General features: G+C 37.4%; 2 protein-coding genes across 3 annotated transcripts; both read left to right on the top strand.

Annotated features, from left to right (window-relative positions):
* Window positions 1-456: 456 nt before the first annotated feature.
* On the top strand, window positions 457-12,264 carry LOC133526005 (uncharacterized). 2 transcript variants are annotated; one of them, XM_061862468.1, is made up of 6 exons: window positions 457-950; window positions 2,317-2,398; window positions 4,037-4,130; window positions 7,259-7,371; window positions 8,876-9,059; window positions 9,551-12,264. In XM_061862468.1, the coding sequence occupies exons 2-6, from the start codon at window positions 2,324-2,326 to the stop codon at window positions 9,670-9,672; spliced, it is 588 nt and encodes a 195-aa protein (XP_061718452.1). In that variant the 5' UTR covers window positions 457-950; window positions 2,317-2,323; the 3' UTR covers window positions 9,673-12,264. The 2 variants fall into 2 exon arrangements, with proteins under 2 accessions (XP_061718452.1, XP_061718451.1); XM_061862467.1 differs by lacking the exon at window positions 457-950 and adding an exon at window positions 1,549-1,797.
* Window positions 12,265-13,315: 1,051 nt separating this feature from the next.
* On the top strand, window positions 13,316-24,684 carry LOC133526006 (uncharacterized). The gene is made up of 6 exons (XM_061862470.1): window positions 13,316-13,568; window positions 16,154-16,211; window positions 17,435-17,519; window positions 20,380-20,555; window positions 22,257-22,389; window positions 23,370-24,684. Exons 2-6 carry the CDS (start codon window positions 16,161-16,163, stop codon window positions 23,465-23,467), a joined length of 543 nt encoding a protein of 180 aa, XP_061718454.1. The 5' UTR covers window positions 13,316-13,568; window positions 16,154-16,160; the 3' UTR covers window positions 23,468-24,684.
* Window positions 24,685-25,162: the final 478 nt, after the last annotated feature.

Genomic DNA, 25,162 nt, shown 5'->3' on the forward strand with positions numbered 1-25,162 from the left:
AGTTGCCTAGATGCCGACGCTCGGAAGACGCTAGTGTGGGGTCTCTCATACTTTTCATACATAAAACTATTGGAGTGGAAGCAAAATAGGCACATTTTACGGTTTTAGTAGCCTTACAACGACTGCCTTAGCAGTGTCAAACTGACATATTCGCTAACGTCTGCGTAACTTACTTTCTATACATCTCGCTCGCACTAATATGCGAGTACGATCGATATGCATAGAAAGTAAGTTACGCTAACGCTAGCGTATAATTATGTCTGTGTCAAACTAGGCCGGAGCCGTAAAGAAGTGTTTGCGTCCTCCCTCACCACGTGTCCACGTCTGTTCTAATATTACGCATGTGTTCAGATACATCACGCTGATACTATACTTGCCGCAAAACTAAGTGCCGAGTCAGGTCATAATGCCATCTCTTTCACTCTTGGTCGGTCTTAACACGGGTAACGGAGCATTATTACTAATAATACTTTATTTCAGATAAATTGTATCCACATAATTGTTGGTATGGCTTCCAACCTGTCAGCTATGACCTTGAGTATGCTGTTGTGACTGCCCCGCCTCCGGACAAGGCACAACAGCGACGCTATTCGCTTACGCCTGATGATCGTTAGCTTAGCTTACGCATTATGATCTCAGTCGCCAGTTAGTTTTGCGGCAAGTATAAAGGGAAAGCAAACTGAAGACCAAGCTCACATCAGTATCTCTCTCACTCTTGCCATGACCACGTAGTAGGAAATGCTCCTGGCTTTCTATACAAATACAGTACCGGGACCGGGAATTCCCGAGTCTCGCCTTACCAACTCAGTGCCGGGAGCATTCCCTACCACATACGCGAATGAGAAGTTGTATGCCCCGGTCGTCAGTTTGGTTTGCGGATAGTATAGAACGGTCCCGGCCCGGGTCCGGACCATCGCGTCCGACTCGTTCTGGAACATTCCATTAAAACGGTAAGTTTTTCATCTAGTCTTTTTTAACAAAATTATTTAAGCAATGCCTAATTGTAGCTCAAAGTATTGGCGTAATTATGAGTAGTCGCTTACGTAACGTTTGCTATATGCCGAATTTCTTTGTCATCTTACGTATTTAGTAAAAGTAGGTTATAAAGTTTTTCAAGAACACAAGAAGCTTTAAGACGATATTAATACACGATACATAATATACATGATAAAAAGACAAGCCAAATGAGTACCAGGCTTGGAAAAACAAAAAAATGAGTGCAAATGACGATTACGTAATGATGGAATGCTCCTTCTTTATTTAGCCACTTCGAGCCTCGGTGATCACGCGTGATGCTTTCAATAGTATAGTAACTAAACTAAACTAAACTTGTAAAATCTCTATTTTTAAAAACGTTGAGGATCCATTGTGTTACTAATGTTTTGATACTTGCTGTGTAAATAATAAGGAAAGTCCACGATGTGTTCCCATTTTGTTTGCTTACTCAGATTTCTCAGAAGCCCACACCAAAACACAGTCTATCGGGAAATACCTAGTGTTTAAAATTTAAGCGTGTACAATGTTAGCTTTGCGAGCCGAGGAGGCGCGCATGCAGCGCTGTCGCATGCTAAATGTAAAGGAGTATTTTAATGTGAGGTTTGCCCACCGGCAAAATTAAGTTTGCGAATATTTAATCAGTGTTTTGGAGTGAGCACATAAATGAGTTACGTATTACGTCCCGGTAGTCATTCGTTTTAGTTCTTGCAAGCAGAGTGTTGTATTTTATATAAATTAGAAACGCTGTCGTATTAAAGTACTTTAAATAGGTTTTTTTTTAAGTGTGAAGGGTTATTTCAAGTGAGTTCTTTCTATTGATTATGTATCTAGGATGGCTAGGTGATATAAACAGAGACGCAGCGTGCGAGCTGGGCATAATATACTTAAATCTAATACTACTTATTATCTAGTAATAAAATAGTTATTACCTAGGAGTACCTAGGACTATTTAAGAATTTATTGTTTATGAACAAATTCAATACACTTTCCCAGTTAAAAACACTTCAAATATTTATAGTAAACTTTTTTTACCCCAACGGCCCAAGCCGAAAATTACACCTATACCTACTCAAATACCTAGTTACCTACTATAGCGAATTAATACTATGTATACCCATATTAGGGAAAAATAGGTTTTAGAAATTCGAACACATTCATAACAATCATAACTCAGGAACAAATATCAGTGATGAACACACAAATAAGTGCCCTTACCAGGATTTGAACCCGGAACCTCCCGCTTCGTAGGCAAGGCCACTCACTACCGACTAGACTAGCAGTCCCTTAAAACCTACTTAATAGATACATGTGTTTTTTTAGGTCCAAGATGTGCTACAAGGGCAATTTCCTCCATTGCATCCCAATCCAGTGGGCATGCCTCGCACTGGGCATTTTGAATGCGGTAAGAATAAGAATAGTCAACCGGGGTGAATAGGGACAAAACTTAAAATAAGATTTACCGGACAATTTCGTAATATCTATCCACACAAATTGTATAGGTATCATACAATTTTTTTTTTTATATTATACTTAGTTTATTTAGATGATTACATAATGATCATACAAAATCATTTAACGAATTATACAATTTGTGAGGGTGGAAATTAAGAAATTGTCAGGTAAATCTAAAAAAAAAGTTTAGTCCCTTTTCACCCCAGCCGTCCCTATTCACCCCGATTGACGATACCTACCTTATAAATTATATACTTAACTCAATACCGATTGTTGAGAAACATTATCACAGAATATATTAATATTCCGTTAACATTATTATCAGCTGACCTTTAACTTTTTGACGGCTGAGCATAATCCAAGGCCTCTCACATCTAGGAATCTGGGGGCCAAGCCAAAATGATAAACACCAAACCAAAGGAAAAAATAATAAATATAAGAGCCTCGGTAGAGAGTACCATTTTGTACCATTTGGCGTTGAAACTCTCGACTCATGTCCATGGGGTCCCAGCGCGCACACAAGTTTTTTGGAGAAATCGCTAAGCGTCTGGTTGACGTAACGGTGACCGAGAGCTGGCGGCTTCCTCGCACAACGTATCAGTATTGCGATACAACGAGGAAATGCCGCCAGCATCCTTGGTACAGTGTCTCGAGGGCCTATTTTAGATATAAGCTAGTTATAGTAATCCATAATGTATATTGTTAAAGAAAAAAATATAAAAGGGATGACAGATACTACGAAAAGTCACTTGATTATTTTCATACATTATTTATGTAAGTATCGATAGGCGTTTATCATCGATTGTCAATTTGGATAGGCCCCCTGATACCTGCACTTGCGTCGATATTATTTTTACCCAACTATAGTTTGGTACATTGTGTTAACTTATTTAATAATTGCTACTTAATAAATATTATTACACAAATTCACTAAGTCCGACAGTAAGCTCAATAAGGCTTGTGTTGTAGGTACTTACGCAACGATACATATAATAATACTTAAATACATAGAAAACACCCATGACTCAGGAACAAATATGTATCCGTGCTCATCACACAAATAAATGCCTTTACCAGGATTTGAAGTACCTATTTATTTATTTTTTACAGACAAACAGCGAATGTTACACGTAAAAGTAAATCAGTAAGGATATTACATTATAACAATGCAGTTGCTCAAAAAAGACAATAACACTTGCGATTGCGATTAAACTTTGCGATATAACCTGTCCAAGCTCTACATGAATCTAGTATACCTAGCAGGCATGAGCGGTGGGGGAAATGACCGAACGGGATAGTCTTATGTATCTTTCAGTAGGAGTAGCAGAGAAAACGGTATTATTGTTTGTCCTTGTCACAGTCTAACGTTTTTTAATTCCCCGCTGTAAATTTATGATGGGCATCAAATAGCCCGACCATATTACGTAGATTGTTTTTGGTATGTTACCAGGATTGTTAAAACGTGTTTTTAATTTTGTCGCATTCCGTATGTTCTGTCCCTCGCGGGCGCACCCGTATAGCACGTGTAAAGGATTCTACGAGTACCATCTGTCTGTTTATTCATTTATATATTTGTGTTGCATTGCAGATCGCCAGTGTTCTGCTCCTCGGGATGTATGCTTTCAATTGGTTTTTGGTATTTGCCATGTCAGAGGGAACATTGACATGGAATAACTTATTCGGTGAGTAGTAAATGCCGCAATTAGACTATCATAGAAATATGATCATAGATATAGGAGTATATTGTCAGATGACAAGCAAAACTCACTAATTACTAAAAATAACCGGCCAAGAGCATGTCGGGCCACGCTCAGTGTAGGGTTCCGTAGTTACTCTTCCGTCACAATAAGCTAAACTGGAGCTTAAAGTATAGTAAATTGTTAACCAAGGGATGAAACGGTACCTTTCACCTGAGTTAAACAAATAGGCAAATTTGCATAATCAGTGCCTAATTAAAATAAGTCTTTTTACTATGAAGGGAAAACTTTTTGCGATAACTCAAAAACAGCTAAACTGATCATATCCGCTATAGTTTTCATTTAATGTCTTTCTTAAGCTCTACTTTCACGATTTTTTTCATATTTTTTGGACCTATGGTTCAAAAGTTAGAGGGGGGACACACATTTTTTTTTTCTTTCGGAGCGATTATCTCCGAATATATTCACTTTATCAAAAAATGTTTCTTGAAAACCCCTATTAGTTTTGAAAGAGCTTTCCAACGATACCCCACAGTCTAGGGTTGAAGCGAAAAAAAAATTTCACCCCCACTTTACGTGTAGGGGAGGTACCCTAAAAAAAATTAAATGTTTAGATTTTATTGTACGACTTTGTCGGCTTTATTGGTTTATATATTCATGCCAAATTTCAGCTTTCTAGCACTAACGACCACGGAGCAAAGCCTCGGACAGACAGACAGACAGACAAACAGACAGACAGACGGACATGGCGAAACTATAAGGGTTCCGTTTTATGCCATTTGGCTACGGAACCCTAAAAAAACAACGGGTTGCACTCCGGGAGTACCGGCAGAAGTGAAAACTTGAATATTAACGTTGTGCCTTTTTGATATTTTGGAATGGTTAGGGAATAATTTTGCACGAATTGCTTTAATTATCAGTATAAAAGTACTATCATTTATGTGGTAAAATACAATATTCATTTATTGCGCTATCGTAAACAAACATGACAATTTATATTACATTAAAAATTGAACACTTCAGAACTATTACAATTATTTAACTTTATAAAGTTTATCTCTCAGAAAAATCAACTTCCACCATCATCATTACTGGAACCATCGCCAATCTCTAAAACTGATACGATAGGTTTATGGTAGCTGAAATAAGAAACGAACAATTTGTTTCGAACCTATTTAAATGTCTAATAAAAACCGCAACGACGCAATGACGTAGCAACCGTTTTTCGATCAGGTCACGTGTCCGTCTTACAAATTTTCACTCTGACGAATCTGTCGGTCACGTGACCTGTCGAGAGTTTAACATTTTTCCCCATCACAAAAAGTGCACAGCGCCGCTAAAGAAGTTTTCACTTCGATCAACATTATTCTTGTAGTAATATAATTCATTATGGCTATGAACTTGTGGTGGTCATTTGTGTGGTGAGCTAAATTTGACCCACACCCACTTCCTATTATATGATTGAGATGAAACTTTACATACTTGTACTTACATATGTAAGTCGGGTGACAATGCAATATTATGGTACCATCGAGCTGATCTGATGATGGACACAGGAGGTGGACAGAAAAGTACAGTCAGCGATGAAAGCGTGTATGAAAATACAAGACGTCAACGACGAGACGTGAGTGTGATACAGTCAGCATCAAAAGTAGCGGATCAAACAAGGTTACAAAAGTATCTACCATTCTGTAACAGCTTAGCAAAAAGTGATAGTTCTATATGTAGAACAATTAAGACTATAAATGATATATTGAAGTATTGAACGTAAATTTGAGAGATTTATCTATACCTATTTGGAAAAGTTATCCGCAATATCAGATACTTTTGGCGCGTTGTTACATCCGCTACTATTGATGCTGACTGTACAAGTGTGCTAAGTTGGTCATTACACACGAGGCGATATAAGAAAGCCGATATGTGTAATGACCATAGCACACGCGTTTCCTACGATGTTTTTCAACACACTTGCGAGGAAAAATAAACTTTCATATTAATCAAATTTTAATTGTTAAATCGGTTAGTAAAAAACTTGCATCCGTCCTACTGCCTGCCGCCCCTCGCCCCGCCGCCGGTGACCGGGTCCCGCCAGTCCGTGTTGTAAAATTTACTCGATCAATTTAAGAAGGCTCCGTTTTCATACATATTATTAGCAATCAGTTACCTTCTTAACTCAGTCGGATAATATAATGAAAAAGCACGAGTGTTATAATATACTAAAAAAAACCGGCCAAGAGCATGTCGGGCCACGCTCAGTGTAGGGTTCCGTAGTTACTCTTCCGTCACAATAAGCTAAACTGGAGCTTAAAGTATAGTAAATTGTTAACCAAGGGATGAAACGGTACCTTTCGCGCGAGTTAAACAAATAGGCAAATTTGCATAATCAGTACATAATTAAAGTCTTTTTACTATGGGAGAAACTTTTTGCGATAACTCAAAAACAGCTAAACTGATCATGTCCGCTATAGTTTTCATTTAATGTCTTTCTTAAGCTCTACTTCCACGATTTTTTTCATATTTTTTGGACCTATGGTTCAAAAGTTAGAGGGGGGGGACACATATTTTTTTTTCTTTCGGAGCGATTATATCCGAATATATTCACTTTGTCAAAAAATGTTTCTTGAAAACCCTTATTAGTTTTGAAATACCTTTCCAACGATACCCAACACTCTAGGGTTGAAGCGAAAAAAAAATTTCACCCCCACTTTACGTGTAGGGGAAGTACCCTAAAAAAATTATATTTTCAGATTTTATTGTACGACTTTGTTAGCTTTATTGATTTATATATCCATGCCAAATTTCAGCTTCCTAGCACTAACTACCACGGAGCAAAGCCTCGGACAGACAGACAGACAGACAGACAGACAGACAGACAGACGGACATGGCGAAACTATAAGGGTTCCTAGTTGACTAAGGAACCCTAAAAAGCAGGCGTGTTTAGTATCTAGCTAGGATTATGAGCCAAAAATCGGTGGAATAAAAATGCCGTTTTGAGCAAGTGTGTTGTAAATGATTTTTTTATATTATACCTTATTGAGGTTTAGATTACTTTAGGTAAAGCTCCTAAAATCTAGAATATTTTATACTTAATATTGTTTTTTCTTTTATACAGGTGGTTACTCTCACCGTGGTTGGATTCCTGAGGTGTTCTTATTCGTCATAGTGCCATTCGTTGTTCTTTTCAACTTGATCTGCTCCATTGTGCTCTGCAATGGAATATGCCAAGTAAGTGTTTTAATATATCTTTGAGGATATGGTATGATCGAATTCACAAACATCTTTACAAGCTATCAAGCAAGGCTTGTAAAGATATTTTTGGAACGTTGGTTTGTTAAGATGTTTGTGAACTCGACTGTATCTTAACCTTAATTGTCAAATATGTAGGTGTAATGGGGAAGGCAACTGTCAAAGGTTTAAAAGGTACTTCCACAAAATTGTAACGTCAGTTATCTATTTTGTCGTGTGTTCTTACTCGTGGAATTACCCTAAAAAAATATTTATTTCGGAACATCACTATCCATAGCTGTGTTAGTAAATGTATCCTACGATCCGATACATACAAAAAGAAAATAAAATGTAAAAAAAAAGTTTTTATACATGGTGCCAGCACGAGTTTCCTTGTTTCTATTGGATAAGTCTTTCGGCTTAATGTTAGTATCCACATAAAATTACAGAATAAAACAAGAATTGGACACAATCAGTAGGATTGACAGGGAAAACCCATGCTGGCTGGCACCATCTGTACCTTTAAAATAAAAACCTTCAACCAGCCAACCCACTTGATAAAATAGTAAAGAAGTTTATTTCACCAGTTTATAATAACTACCTTGCAGTAAAAGTAATTTACTAGTTAGTTAGTAATACTTAGTTTAAATTAGCAGTTACTAAAAACCAGAAGTCAAAAAGTAGTGTTCTTAGAAATGAGTCCACTTGTTTTAACATTTAAGCCAGAAGACCAGTCCAGTAGGGCTAAGACGGTCGGCTCTTTATCATTTGTCACCATGCCTGTCACGTTCTAACCTAACAAGTATGTAAGCATGTAGAAGTTTACGAATATCTGATTCCTATATTGATATTTGTTTCATGATATTAATATTTTATTAAGACACAAAATGTAAATAGAATCCAACCACTTGCCTCTGTTGTGGTCTGAATCTAGTAGCGTTGGTATTTACTCCATATATCCTGGCGATATCCCGGTTTTTCTCAACGGCTCATGGGGGGGAGGGGAGGGGGGGGGGCTGAGGTCTGCTTGGCAACTATAATCTCAAGAATTGGCGTTAGCCACTAGATTTTACGAAAGCGACTGTCATCTGACCTTCCAAGACAGAGGGGAACTATGCCTTATTAGTATTAGTCCGGTTTCCACAGGATGTTTCCTTCACCGAAATGCGACGGTAAAATATAATAAAATAATACTAATTCAGCCTATATACGTCCCATTGCGGGACACAAGCGCGCTGGCCATTTGCACGTTGTAAACTTCACATACATCTTTGAATTTCTTTGCGGATGTATGCAGGTTTCCTTACGATGTTTTCCTTCACCGAAAAGCTAGTGGTAAATATCAAATGATACTCCGTACATAACGACTGGTAAAATATGAAATCAAATATGAAGTTCCGGACTGATACTAGCCGGGGTTTGAACCGCGACCTCCGGAAAATCGCACATCCTTATCGCATGTTGATATTTACTCATATTCACTCATTTCATTTTTTTATTCCAGCGTCGACCGAGGCAGGTGAAAGTTTTCTTCTTGTACGGCGTAGGGATCACCATCTTAGCGGCCCTAGTGTCCGTGATGCTTCTCAGTTGCGACACCGACCAGCTGGGGCTGCGCCTTTACACCGACCCAGAGGCTGATGTCGAGTTCAGGATAGCTCAGGGGCTCTGGCTGCTGTTTGGATGTGGTGAGTGAATAAGCAGTTGATAAATATGACATTGATATGAAAAATATCATCACGCATAGGGATCCTTGTGAGGCGGTCCACGTTTAAGCCTTTAAAGGCATAGGAAATACGAGGGGTTCAATTTTGCATAACTTCTGACACCCTTATAAGGCATAAGGCTACAAGGATAAGAAATAATTAAACCCTTTTTTAAGGAGAAAGGGTTTTTATGTTGTTGGTAGACCATTTGTTTTTTTTCTGCTAGGGGCTCGCGGGCCGGGTCGGACTTACGATCCGTATTTTGAAGACTTGTTGTAAAATATTTAGTTGATGATCGCAGTTCTAGTGATTTTAAATTAATAAAAAAGATTTATCACTTTTTTAACTCACAACCAGAGTCTTTAAGCGGTTGTTGTCGATACCATATATTAATTTCTACAATATATGGGAAATTCCACAATTCTTACTCGTATTTAAGTAATCTTCTGTACTTATTAATATTTTGTTTCCAGTTCTCCATTCGTTGTTCCTCGTGCTGGTCCACCAGACGCACAAGAAGCTCAAAGACGAGGAATCCTTCGATCATGTCCGCCTACAGGAATTAAATAACACGAAAAAAGGGCTTCATGTATAAAGTAGACCAGGAGAGCTACCACGAACATCTGCGTCCCCGTCGTTCGATTAGTGAACGAAAGAATCGATAGAGACAGGGTTCGAAATTATCCAGATAATTATAGTCTTTGATAAGTATCCGATAAATATCCGATAGCTATCCGATGTATAGATGGCGCTATTGGCTATGGATTTAACGCAACTATCAACGTTCCAATACACGCGCGATTTGTTTTAAATCATACCGCATTTTATAAATTTTAGATTATTATCAAATCGATAATTATCAATATTATCATGCATAAAAATCACGATAATTAACAAGATTACTATCATTGATGATTATCCTTTCGAACCCTGGATAGAGATGACAAGTTTGCTTCGTATTTCAATTTCGCGGAGGTCGTCAGGATTGGCAACCCGACTGGTGCTCTTGTCTTGTGTGAACAAGAGTTCCGTTTTCCGTTGTTAGGAGTATACGCACGGTCACAGACTTATACTCTGTATCTTTAGGTATTTAAAAAAGTAAACAAAATATACCCTCAAATGGCTCCTTAAGCCAGTTGAGGGTAGATGAAAACATTACATGATCAAATAGTGTAGGTTTAACTTTAAAGTCAGGTCGTATGTGACAGATCCAGGCGGTTTTGTATTTGGTTGGTTAACCAATAAATATTATAACTACCCGAAAATGTACAAATTGTTTGTTTACTCTTATTTAAATACCTAAAAATACAGAGTATAAGTCAATACTAACGCTATGACATCTCCAATGTAAAGTAAGCCCTAGATGGCTCCATAATTAAAGTCCGCGACTGTACTAAATATACATAAAGTGAGACATATGAGATCTGTATTTAACACAGTCACTGCCAGCGACCCGCTAGACGGGTTCTCTGTTCCTAGGCGCTTTTCGCTACATACGGGTTTTCCCGTGTTATCGGCTACGCCCTTAGCGCGTAGCTTGCGCTGGCAGTGAATTCGTTAAGGTAGAAATATAATATTATCATGCTGCACTTTTTTTACTTTTAATTCCGAAAAATGGAATGTGCTTTTTTTTACTTTTTAATTTAAGTTAATGAAGTCCTAAATTAAAAAAAAAAAAATTTTGGTTGTGTGATTTGCATTTATTTAGTCTAAGGATTTGTAGTGTTATGTCTAGTTAATATTTATGTTGTTTTCGAAAATGTATCGGTATGTGCAAGATTAAACTAATAATAAACTCTGGCTCTTTGACTTAGCAGACCTCGCGAACATAGCTTAAAATGGAATAAATGTCTGCGATTTTGAAAAATTCCAAAACTGAATCGACAAGTAAATTATATTTAATTATTGAACCTGCTTACAAAATTTCACGAAAAGCGGTTGAGCATTGCGACCTTTTTTATTGAATAACTTGTTTGTTACACTCTGTATCTTTAGGTATTTAAATAAAAGTAAACAAAATCTACCCTCAAATGGCTCCTTAAGCCAGTACATGATCACATACTCGTACAGTACAGTCACAGTCAGTACATGAAACATCGTTCAGTGACAGATCCAGGCGGTTTTGTATTTGGCTGTTATTATGTATAAATGTTATAGTTTAATAGTTACCCGAAAATTTACGAATTCTTTGTTTACTTTTATTTAAATATCTAAAGATACAGAGTATAATGTGTTGTTCTTTTAGTTGTTAGTTTCTTTTTCCATAAAGTTTATAGTTTAAGTTAGTGTGATTAGTTTATAAGTTCAATTGAAATATGGACCCCTTATTGGGTAAAGGCCTCCTCGATCTTATGCCATGTTTCCCTGTCTTTATTCGCCCAGTTGCTTCTTGCTATGTCTTGTATATCATCAGCGCACCGTCTTTTTGGTTTTCCAATTTTTCTTTTTTCTGTTGGCCCCTTCCATTGTGTGGTGGTTTTGGTTGTGCATCCGGACGGACATATGGAAGCATTTTTGCCTAAGGTGTCACGAAGAACTTCGCTAAGCTCGGTCTGATAATTGATTGTTTATTTATATTTAATGCCGAAAAATCGGAACCCTTGCCTGATATTTGGTAGGCGTAGTTTATGAAAATAATAAAATACTCTATATTTTTGTTATTCTAAAATACTTAAAAAATTTTTTTAAGACAACGACAATTTATTTTTATTTACCTACTATTCTACCTAAATATGTATTCTCTGCTGGGGTGTGAGTCTGATTTAAATATATTACCAACCTATTTTTAACCAACTTAAATTCCAAGGAGGAGGTTCTATGTCCGGTTGTAGCTATTTTATTTTTATTGTATGTTCACCAATTATTCCGAGCCCCGTGGTCCGAATTCAGTAATGGAATCTGTTTAAAAGGACTGTTCACTACCGTACTTCTGTAGAGTAACTTACATACAAAGATGTTAACCAAATATCACTCGAGATGGCGCTGTACCAGGAACGGCGATTTCTACATCGCGCTAATGATTTTTTTATTGGGATTGTATATAAGGGTTTGGGATTATTTTTAATACTTTAGAATCCATAGTGATCATGAGTATTACCTTAACCGAAACAGATTATAATGATAGTTATATCAATGGCTTTATAAAGTCATCATAAAAAGCGTAACATGTTTCTTAAAAGGATAAATACTTTTCATGTATGGGCTCCCAACTCAACTATAATATTAATTTCGAAACGGTTTAGTCAACTATAATGAAATGGATCAATCACAGCTCGCCGCGGCCAAGAGGACGAAACAAAACAATACCTCAAATTAATAATAATTTTAGTTTGTATAGTAGAAACAATAAAATTGCTTCATAAGTCATAAACGCACATGTGACACCCTTAATATAGCAACATCCATAGACTACGAAAACCGCTTACCATTGCTTGTTCGTCTCCATAGGCCACGGTGGCCAAAATCGAGAAAAAACTGTCTAAAAATTGAATTTGACAAGGAGCAAGTACCGGACCTCATGAGTTACGAGAAGGTGTCGTTGATCACCCCGCCGGGTCCCGGCGGCCACGGCGCGTACGAGTATGAAAGTATCGCGGGTGCTCGCGTACCTTAAATAGTTGTATACTTTTGGCTTGTTTACCTGTATGATTTTATTAGTTTAAAGTATTATTTATTGACTCGTAGAAAAGTATTGTATACAATAGTGATATAATCAAGCTTTTCTATCTCGTACCTCACTTTGGCAACTCAGCAAGCTTCGTTGCCAAAACACGGTACTCGACTGAAAAGCTCTCTATTATATCACGATTGTATAAAATACTAATAGGACATTATTACATAAATTGACTAAGTCCCGTCCCACAGTAATCTCAATAAGACTTGTGTTTGTGGGTACTTAGACAACGATAAAATATAATATGTATATACATATTTATAAATACTTAAATACATAGAAAACACCCATGACTCAGGAACAAATCCGTGCTCATCACACGAATAAATGCCCTTACCGGGATTTGGACCCGGGACCATCGGCTTCATAGGCAGGATCACTACCCACTAGGCCAGACAGATCGTCAAAAAATAATGCGCTTATTATGGACGTCAAATAAAGCTACGCCGGCACTAACCCTACACCTCTCACTTCTTATATCTATGCCTCTCACTGACCCGAGACGATTTAAATCCCTCCTAAATAAATTGCTAAGCTAACTTATTTCTCTATAGGATCTGTGAATTAAATGTAACCAACAGACAAAATCGATCGCGTCACGTTCACCAAAATTCTGCAAGCAGATATCTGAAACTTGTTTTCCACGCAAACAATATTCATTAATAATAAAGGTTGGTTACAACGTTATCCCCGTTTTTATCAGTCTGGACGCAGATGCAGTCTCATTGAGCTATTTATACCAGTCGTGACTCCGGAGTTTGGCCCAACGCATGTCTGTGAATCGTGATAAACAAAGTAAAATTGTGCCATACAAAACTGTAAGTATTTTAATATTTAGGTATCACAATTTTTTATTAGAATACGACTGTGAAGAGTGCGATTTAAATCTTCGAAATGCGTATTGAAATTAGTGATTTGGAAAAGCAGCTTTTTAAGGTAAGGTTTAATTAAAACTCTCTACCGACTACACGGAAAAAGATGGAAAGAAATATATCAGTATCGCATGACAGTGTAAAATGTATACAGACCAGCGGTGGAATCATGGTTCCATTTTTATCACTTGTCACTATGCCCGTCACTTTCGCACTTACATACTTGTTAGAACGTGACAGGCATGGTGACAAATGATAAGGAGCCGACCATCTTAGCCCTACAGTTGGGCTAAGATGGTCGGCTCTTTATCATTTGTCACCATGCCTATCACGTTCTAACAAGTAGGTAAGTGCGAAAGTGACGCATGACATGACAGGTGTAAAAAACGCAACCATGATACCGCTGCTGAGAGGCCATTTTTAGGGTTCCGTAGCCAAATGGCAAAAAACGGAACCCTTATGGATTCGTCATGTCCGTCTGTCTGTCCGTTTATGTTACAGCAACTTTTTTCCGAAACTATAAGAACTCTACTGTTCAAACTTGGTAAGTAGATATATTCTATGAACCGCCAAAAATAGAAAAAAAAAAACAATAAATTTTGGGGGTTCCCCATATTTAAAACTGACACTCAAACATTTTTTTTCATCAAACCCATACGTGTGGGGTATCTATGGATAGGTCTTCAAAAATGATATTGATGTTTCTAATATTATTATTTTTTTAACTGAATAGTTTTCGCGAGAGACACTTCCAAAGTGGTAAAATGTGTGTGTCCCCCCCTGTAACTTCTAAAATAACAGAATGATAAAACTAAAAAAAGTATATGATATATTATACATTACCATGCAAACTTCCATCGAAAATTGGTTTGAACGAGATCTAGTAAGTAGTTTTTTTAATACGTCATAAATGGTACGGAACCCTTCATGGGCGAGTCCGACTCGCACTTGGCCGCTTTTTGAATTTCCGACGCTCGATTTCGTGTGGCTCTCTTCAATATATCACCACTACTAGGCATTTAAATTCTACTAATAGAATTGAAAACAAGTGAATACCATTTGATTCCCAATTTCTATTGCTCTTATTTCCAAAATATCAATTCTCCATTTTCCCCCATGGTCGCACTTGTCTACGTAAGGGCTCCTCTACACGATGGCCCAGCGTAGGCCAGTCTAAGGGACGCAGCTATGCGGTGGAATGAGATAGCAATATCACTTACTCCCTCTAACGCATAAATGCGTCCCTTGGACTGGCCTGCGCTGGGCCATCGTGTAGAGGAGCCATAAGATAGTGATGATGAAAGTATCTATCTCTTTCCATCGGACGGTGTTGAAACATTGATGTAGGTAATTAAAAGTAACGGTTACTTTATCACGTTGTTAATGTCATCCTTCACACCTCTGACACATGCGTCATGTTAAGGAAGATATTTTATTTGCGTAAAATATATACCTATAATTAGATACAGTTTATACTTGATAGATGTAAATACAATTGTGCTCCAGCTAAATACATAAAAAGTATTTTATACAATCGTGATATAATACAGAGCTTTTCAGCTGAGTACCGTGTTAAGGCAACGAAGCTTGCTGAGTTGCCTAAGTAAGGTACGAGATTGCATTTGCTTGATTATATCACTATTATATACATTACTTTTTCTACGAGTCATCTAAAATAATACTTTTTTTACTAAATATAAAACCTAAATAATTAATGAAAATTGGTAAGTATCACAACAAAAAAGTAGACATAAACGCGCGACTCCCGCTCCGCGCCCTTTTAGTCTTTTCTGTGGGAGCGCGGCGGCTCGTGATTTGTCCATTTTTTTATAGTTGACTACTGCGTATCGAAAGGAATCTTATAGTTGAGTGGGAGCCCATACACGACAAGTACGCAATTATAGTTTGGTATACGAAATCTTAATTCAACCATTACAGTCGACGAGTAGAAAAACTACATAGGCTACGTAGTCTGCTTACCATCAGGCGGCCCGTATGCTTGTTTGCCATCGACGTACTATAAAAAAAACTTAATAATATAACTAGATTTCGACGACCGGTCTGGTCTCGTGGGTAGTGACCCTGCCTATGAAGCCGATGGTCCCGGGTTCAAATCCTGGTAAGGGCATTTATTCGTGTGATGAGCATGGATATTTGTTCCTGAGTCATGGGTGTTTTCTATGTATTTAAGTATTTATAAATATTTATATATTATATATATCGTTGTCTAAGTACCCTCAACACAAGCCTTATTGAGCGTACTGTGGGACTTAGTCAATTTGTGTAATAATGTCCTATAATATTTATTTATTTAGTCCTGGCACCCTGGCGGGTGCTGCCTCTGCGTGCGTCCCATGACACGGGCAAGGGCAGCATACGCTCGGTCGCTCGGTGTACCTCTTAGATTTCATTGAAATGTCAAAGGGGCCTCAATTGGCTTCGGCTCAGCGCACACCATCAAAATATCCATCACACCATTGTTCTGCGATGGGAAAGACATACAAATAAAAACTACATTTATATGTTTTCAGGGCTAAGATGAAGATCCGCATTGAAGATGTCTGCCTTGCCCTGGCCATCGTAAATGCAGTAAGAATACTATTTTATTGTAACAAATACCTCATGAATTTATCAACTGCTTCTGATGGAGGAGCTTAATTTGTTAAGATTTTGATTCCTCTAAAAAATATCCTCGAATTTGAACTACTTAAACTCAAAACTTAAACATTTATTCAGCAAATAGGATGGCACTTTTACGTGACAATTTACATTTTACGTAATAAATATAAATCTAAGACTAAGAACAGCGGCTGATTCTAATTTGACAACATGTTGTGGTTTTGATACGATCTTGACGATCGTCTTGGTGATTGGTATGCATCTCACGCACGACTTGCAATGCATTTCGCGTGCACTAATCAGAGTGAGCGATTTTCAAAATCAGATTAAACCCGTTACAAATTGTTACTCGTGAATCTAGCTAAGTAACAATAGGTACCTGGTTTATAAGAAACACCCATTGCAACATTCGTAACTTGGATGATGTATGGAAATGTGACGGAACTTTTTTTGTCAAACCGACATATTTTTACCTTTCTAGTTGAACAAAATTTAAGTATACATAAAACTTAATAATAAAACAACCTACAGTCCTGACACCCTGGCGGGTGCGTGGTGGGGCAGTGTTGGCCGAACGTTAATTGCAATTGAGAATAACCATTACAAATTGAACCGTATATTGTAACCATCCGTTACGGTTTACGGTTCAATTTGTAATGGGTAATGGTCAATTGCATTCACGTTTTGGCCAACACGGTGGTGGGGTCTCCGTGGGTCCCATTTCTTTAAAATGTCAAAGGGTAGTAGTAAATTCTTAGTCTTAATTCTTTTATTATACACGGTAATAATCTTACAGAACTTTTAATAAGAGCAGCGTAGACGCTATTATCGTTAATCCATGTCTCACTATTATTTTCTACTTCTGTACGGTCAGTTCAGTACTTGTCTTGATATTCCCCGCCACAGCTTGGTGGGCATCAATAAAAGAAACCAAATTGCGTAGGTTTTTTTTTATATAGTGAGGAGTTTAATATTGTCAACAATATTAAAACGTGTTTTTATTTCGTCGCATTGCGTATTTTCTGTGCCTCATGGGCGCACGCGTGTGGCAACTCAATATTTTTAGCTTTTAGATTTTTACTTATTGATTAGCGTTTTAGCTTCGTTGTACTATTATGCGAAACTTTGGTTTTGGAACAAAACATACAACAGGTTATTTTTTGTGGGAAATATATTGACGTCTTGATTTTCAGATCACCACAGGACTGGCCCTGTTGGGGAGCATTGTCTTGATGTTTATATTCATCACCAGAGTTCTAAGCGCTCCTAAGTATCCTGGTCAGTGGAACTTTTTAATACATAGATCTGCTTTGTTACGGCAAAAGAGTATATAGTATCTATCTAGATAGAAACTATGTAATAAGGTATTCTTTTTTGCCGTATAGTGCAGAAATTTAAATGCTTGAATAGATATAGAATACCTATAGTGAATTATTCCCCATTATAGACGGTCCCTTTTCTGAATTCCTTTAAGCGAAACAGTACAGTACAGTCTATAACAGTATTGACTATTAATATTCGCCATCGTTATTTAAAAAGTCAGGCAAAATTAAGAATTGTATAAAAAATAACTATGTTTCTCTGGAAAATAGACTATGTTCCTTTTAATGTAACTTGAAGTTAATAGTTTCACTTACATTCTAAAACAGTTTTGTATTATGACGATATTTCAGGTGATAGAAAAATTTAAGGAGATATCTATTTTGTTTTTATTTATGGCTTGTGAAACAAATAGAAGTAAACATAAGCTATTTAATTATATTTCAATTCGAACAATGTATCTAGGGCCATTTATGTTGTTAAATAGGAGGATAATTATTGTATGGGTTAATTTAAACACATATTTTATAACAAAATATATAGCAGAGTTTATTAGCACAAGAAACAAGAATCGAAAGTAAACAACAATGTCAAACACATTGTCATGTCATACACCGTCGGCCAGGATTACAGTAAGAAGGTTTATACTACTTGACATAAACTAAACCTCTAACACGCCCTCTTAATCTTGGACGACTTCCATCAAGTCCTGAACAAAAGACTTATGCTTACAATATGGCAATGCCTTCGTAAGTAAATCAGCAGGTCTGAAGTTTGTACACACCTCCTACATCATTTGCCTTAATTAAAATATCGCTTAACATAGAAATTGTACAACCAGTAGTATCAAAATGTACAGTACTACCATTCTTAATCAATTGAGAAACAGATATGAGATTAACAGACAGTTTAGGTACAAACAGCACGTTAGTCAACATCGCATTATCCGACAACTTAACATTACCTATACCTGTGCACTGTAGTTTATCTCCACTAGCAATAGTGATGTATCCACTCTGCGATCTAAAGTCTATCATCAAATCGCGCCTGCTAGTCATGTGATTCGTTGCTCCCGAGTCCACATACCACGAAGATTCAGAGTCCGCTTCAGTGCTATATGCCGACAAGTCACAGTATCCTAAACAACCAACGTCACTACGACAGTTTTTCTTTAGATGACCTTTTTGTTTGCATTTCCAGCACCACGGTTCTCTCTTACGACCAGTAGTATCCTTCGCTTTAGACTCGGCCTTGTGCTGTTGCGCTTTTCTCGTCCAGGATTCACTCGCAGTAGCGCCTTTTCTCATAGAAGACAAGCACTCACTCGAATCTCCGCGAGTAGTCCACCGTTGATCCTGCAGCAGTTTGGATTTGACAAGATCGGCTGTAATGACAACTCCCGAATGCTCCAGTGCCATGATCATGGGCTCGTAGTCCGTCGGTAAACCTTTAAGCATCAGCGCACCAAGAAACTCGTCATCAACTGCTTTGTTCATATTCGCTAATTGCTGCGCTAGCGATAAAATCTCATTGACGTAAGCTTCCATGCTGTTGAAGTTCTCAAGTTTGACAGCGCACAAGTTCTGGAGTGTTCGAACTCTAGAACCGAGACCTTTATCATCATACGCACGTTCCAGTGCATTCCAGGCATCTTTCGCCGTTTCTGCCGACATCAAATGTACGAAACAAGACTTCTCGACGCTCAAACAAATTTTCGATTTTGCTTTTTCGTCACGTCTATTTCTTACCTCGGACGATGTTGTGTCGCCCTCACCATAGCCGCTTACACAGGTCCATAAATTGTCGTGTATTAAAGCATTTTTCATAACAAATCTCCATTCGACGTAATTTTCACGTCCACGTAATTTTTCGTGCGAGAAATTATTACTGTTACCTTCCGACATATTTATAACAATGGTAAACTATTTTTAACCGGCCATAACCTATTGTATGGGTTAATTTAAACACATATTTTATAACAAAATATATAGCAGAGTTTATTAGCACAAGAAACAAGAATCGAAAGTAAACAACAATGTCAAACACATTGTCATGTCATACACCGTCGGCCAGGATTACAGTAAGAAGGTTTATACTACTTGACATAAACTAAACCTCTAACAATAATAAATTTAGAATAAAAAGAAATATTACTGGAAATAAAACATATTTATTTAAATTACTTATATGTATTCTGACACTGCCAATTTCACAAAATCCAGATCACCACGTATTACATAAAATCCGCTTTAAACAATATCACAATGCGACACAAAGGTAAAATAATAGATTGAAGGTGTGGAGTTTAACCTCCTAGACTTCCGTCTCCAGCTACGGTCAGAGCAAGAATGTCCACTGGTAGACCCCTCCACTGGTAGACAGCCCATTATGTGCTAAAATCCCCACCTTCATTCGAACTAAGTTTGTACAAAACAACCTGTTATAGCAATTCATAATTGAAGATAATTCATTTAAGATTTATTCATAATTTATTACATCACAATACTCTAATCGAAACTAAAATATACAAAGTGTACTTCCGGTTATCAAAATTAATTATCTATTAGTTTAACTACTTTTTATTACTGTTCGTATTGCCGAAAAATATTACCTAGGTCTCTCTTTGTCACTTATTATCTAACATCATCGTATCATCGTTATTATCATTATCGTTATTATCGTAATCATCATTATTATCGTAATGAATTTCTAGTTTGATTAACGGGAATTGGGCAATATGTTTTCTAATTTAAAGGTGATACACTTGTGACCTGTCAATCTCTTGAAAAAAATAATTACTACTTACACAATTTTTTAGGTGTAGGAGAAGAAATATATGACGATGATCGCAGCAGTCAAGAAATATATCAAAGAGTGTTCGTATCAAATGAGGCCGTATTCAACACGTTTTTTGGGACCTTTATTGCCGTATTGGTGTTGGCTTCACTTATCTCTTTCATCTTCGCTGTGCTCCTCTGCAATGGAATTTCCAAGGTAAGTCCGGAAATTTTCCGTCCGTCCGGATATTAAACATGTACCTATCTAAGGTAAACCGGGGTAAATGCAACTATGACGGGATAAATGCGTCCATTTGAGTGTTTTTAACAACGAGCTAAATAAAGGGGTGTTCTGACCAGTAGTTTTCGCTAAATACGAAATAGACGCAATAAACCCAGCATGTACCAAGGAAAAATATCCGAAATTGCCAAATATCTATAGGAAATGTTCTGAGTAATTTAAATTTAACAAACAATGCAAAACATGCAACCTTTATAGACAGAGACTTTATTGTCTGTCTAATTAATGTGATATTCCTAATAATACTTTTTTGTAAAATTCTTACACGAATATTTCTGAATGAGAACTTGCTTTAAATTCTGATGTAAGTTTCCAGAAACTTTCGAGAATGTTCCTGCATTATTGAGGGTGTTCTGAAACTTGCACACTAAAAAACATTTAAAACAATTGAAATTACATTAACGTTTAATGCTTTAAACAGTTCTATTATGAGCCTATCGAACATAACAGTAAATTTTCCTATTCCGAAAAGATAGTAAATTTTACTGTTTTGAGTAGCTAAAATGTAGTGATGGTTTGTTTATTTTTATCGTTTTCTCAATACTCAGAAATGTTCAAACAATTAACGTTATTGTTTTATATTTTACTGTTTTTCAAACATTAATTTGTTGAATTAAGTGAGTTACTTAGAGTGAGAGACCCAATTAGAGCGAGTTGTTAAAAGTCAGTTTTGTTACGATAATTAGTCATAAATCCTTATGGAAGTCACCTTTTTGCCTTTTTTTTTACATTGTAATATATTTTATAGTTTATATATGAATCGAGCACCAAAATCAAGTTTCAAGCAATTAATTTTTCTTAACAAACTCACACTAATTGGGTACACTATTTTCTAAAAACTACCACTAAACTAACTATGTATATCATATAAATGGACTCTATGCCTAGGTTTGGGAATATTGGGTTGGGAATATTAAATTAATCTTAGGGATCTGACGAAAAAAAACTGTACGTATGAAAGCACCGAGGAAAAAAATAGAAAATCACTGAGAACTTAACGCGTTAGCTGCCTTTTTTTACCGCTCGAATATACAAGAGAGATAGAAAGGTATCTCTGACATGCAAGAAAGCAGAAAGCAGAGGGCTTACCACGAAAACCACAAATCGAAATTTCATTATTATCTGTCTTTTTATCACTCAAACATAGAGTGATAGAAAGTTATCTTTACGAGTTATACAGGTCAATTCGACCGTGCACCTGGTAATAAAATAATATTTAAATCACATTGGAATCATTTCAGGGGCCTAGCCAAGATGATGACAATCGTTTGCGCTACGACAACGAAACGCTTTCTGTCTCTATTATCACTCTTCTATATTAGCGCGATGGATAGCAGTTATTTCGCTTACACTTGTCCGTACTTGTATTAGTGCGAGCGAGACTTCCGCGCGAATGACAGCTAACTGATATGATTCCAATATTGTTTTGATGCCAGGTGCACGTTCGGATTGGCCTGTATAACTCCTAGAGATAACTTTCTATCACTTTTCATTTTCTTCTTCACTCTCTATCATTTTCGAGCGATAATTTTCGATTTTGACTTTCGTAGAAGGCCCTCTTGAACTTTCACCCATCTATTCCAGGTAATTTCATATTAATATCAACCTGTTTTTTAGCGCCAGCCAGGGCAAGTAAAGGCCTACTTCATCTACGGCGTTATTACGACAGCCATGGCGGCCCACGTCACAGCCGCTATACTGTTCGATGGTCGTGACCAGCAGACCGGCCTGCTGTCGCTGCTCGGCTGTGGTGAGTAATACAGAGCAGGTGAAGGCCTACTTCAACTACGGCGTTATAACGACAGCCATGGCAGCCCACGTCACAGCCGCTATACTGTTCCACGGTCGTGACCAGCAGACCGGCCTACTGTCGCTACTACTCGGCTGTGGTGAGTACAAGCTAGTAAGAGTGTTTTCCAGCGCCAGGGCAGTTGAAGTCCTATTTCATCTACGGCGTGATAACAACAGCAATGGCGGCGCACGTCACAGCTCATATTTTTTTCACAGCTCACATGTAGTATTCGGGATTTTTTTTATTTTTAATCATAAACTAACTTAAGAAGTATAATTGCCACAGCATCCCGACTGTAGGACTTGGTCAGTATAGTAGGTCTTTAATTTCCTGGAGAGCTCAAGTACGGCACCGGGGGTTATAGTATCGTGGCCATTTGTAAACACAAAATATAGACTAGACAGCTTTAGCTTTCGGAGTTGTAGGATTTAATGCGAGGAAAAAAAAATCTTCTCCCGTCTATATGGTCTCACAAGATGACAGTGGGACTGTTCGAGACGTCGAGATGTATTTTTAATTCATTCTACGCGATACAATGTTTCCATGGTTGTGAAATAATCACAAGACAAGTAAATTCAGCGTTAGTAAAAATTCTTCCCCTGGTTGAAAGAGGGTTGAAAGTTTGTAATGGGAACGATTTAAGTAAGGACATGAAATTCGCAGGAAGACACAATATTAGAACGTGAGAAAAAATAATTCAATGCTTTTTTAAATTCATTCCCCAGTAGGGTTAAAGGGGGGTTGAAAATGTGTATCGGGAATACCCAAGCGAACGAAGTCTGGACAAAAGCTAATAGTCGTAGAATAAATGAAAAAGATTTGTACATATTATGATAATGAAAGATAACGCTCTCAATGTGTAATGTTGTGTAATGTGCCAGATGCTGTTTTAAGGCTGTTGTGTTTCACCAATTAATATAATGTATTTCTGTTTTCAGTTCTCCAGTCACTGTTTCTCGTGCTAATCTACAAGACATACACGAAGTTGGGCAGAGAGGCGATGTTCAAGAATCACTCCCGTCTGATAGAGAGCTAATTATAGGCGGTTATTATAATAAGTCCGCCTTAAGGATGACTCACGCTTGACTGGGCCGGGGCCGGGCCGGAGCTTCCGGCGCTTCGTTTTCCATGGAACGTAAAACAACGTGATCACCGATCAGCCGTCATATAAATGACGTGACGGACGCCTCGCACGTGCCCGGGCCGGTTTAGCGTGAGTCATCCTTTATAGCACAGAAAATGTAACTGCTTTCTTATATCGGGGCCTAGCCAAGATGACGATCGTTGATAGAAAACGCCAATTGAAACTTAATGTATGAAAATAGTCACGTGACTTTTCGTAGTATTCCTCGTTTGGCGTTTGTACGATTGTGCACAAGTCATCTTGGCTAAGCCCCCAAGAATACACCCTGCATCATTGGCAAATACGAGACTAGATTGTTCTTGCTTCTTGATTGGATAGGTACGTATAGAGGCAAAGAGAATATGAAATAGAGGAGGATTGTCAAAGAAAATTTTGTAGCCACAATAAATTTACTGCCATCTTTCGACACATGATTAAAAGTGGCATCTTACCGGGCATTAAATTTTCTTTGACCATCCACCTCTATTTCAAAGTCTCTTTCTTTGTCATAGATAAATTAAAATACATTACAAATTAAGGTGATTCGGTCCGATTTTCTATCGAAATCAATTATTATCTCCCCTTCAACTTGTAGCACTTTCTTTGCGTCGGTGGTTTAAAAAGTTCCAGTATCAGAAAAGCTAGTTTTCTGGCTGAAAGGATTGGCACTTATTACAGCTGAACCACTTAGTTGTAATTATGTAATACATCCTGTCGTGTCAACGACAGGACGACAGGAGGACAGGACACACAATCACACATACCTAGTTGGAAATTGCTGCACCGCCGACAAGAGCCCAGCCCGCGTAGCCAACATGCCTGCAAGAATCGCTAGCGCTCCGTAGAGTAGCGTAGTCATCTCTCTCTATCACTCTTCCAGATTAGTGCGACAGTGACAGTTGCATTTCGTTCGCTACGGAGCGTTAACGATAGGCATGTTGGCTAAGCTTTTGAGCATATGATGTTGGGTCCTATACATAACATTTACTTAGGTACCTAGAGACTGCCAAGTTCTTTATTTTCTTTTCATTTTAATAATATATGATATGTAAAATTAGGTAGTACCACTACCAAGTAGTACTTAATGTTATTGTACCTTTGTACGCAAATAAAACATTATCACTGATTTATTGTATATTTTTATTGTTTTTGTTTATTTTTAAATTTTCCGCTTTTGTCTACTAACGGAAATGGTTTGACAGACTATATAATAACTGTTTGTACCTTTCTATCCACTATTTATCGACCATATTATGTCATAATATACTCTCAATTGATGTGCCAATTAGATTTAACTCTCCAATAATTACGTGCAACCAATAATGCTATGAATACCAAGTATAAATACCAAGAAACTTATTAGTACCGGCCGAGGTTAGAAGGCGTTAGAACCCACGACCTCAGGAATGGAAGCAACGCACCCAAGCTACCGCTCAGAGAGCTTATTTATGATGAAATGTTGATGAAATCTTTAGGTATTTAAAAAAAGGTAAACAAAATCTACCCTCAAATGGCTCCTTAAGGCAGTTGAGGGTAGATGAAAACATTACATGATCAAATAAAGTAGGTTTAAAGTCAGGTCGTTCAGTGACAGATCCAAGCGGGTTT

This window comes from Cydia pomonella, chromosome 15 (assembly GCF_033807575.1).
Source record: "Cydia pomonella isolate Wapato2018A chromosome 15, ilCydPomo1, whole genome shotgun sequence".
In the NCBI taxonomy this organism is placed as follows: domain Eukaryota; kingdom Metazoa; phylum Arthropoda; class Insecta; order Lepidoptera; family Tortricidae; genus Cydia; species Cydia pomonella.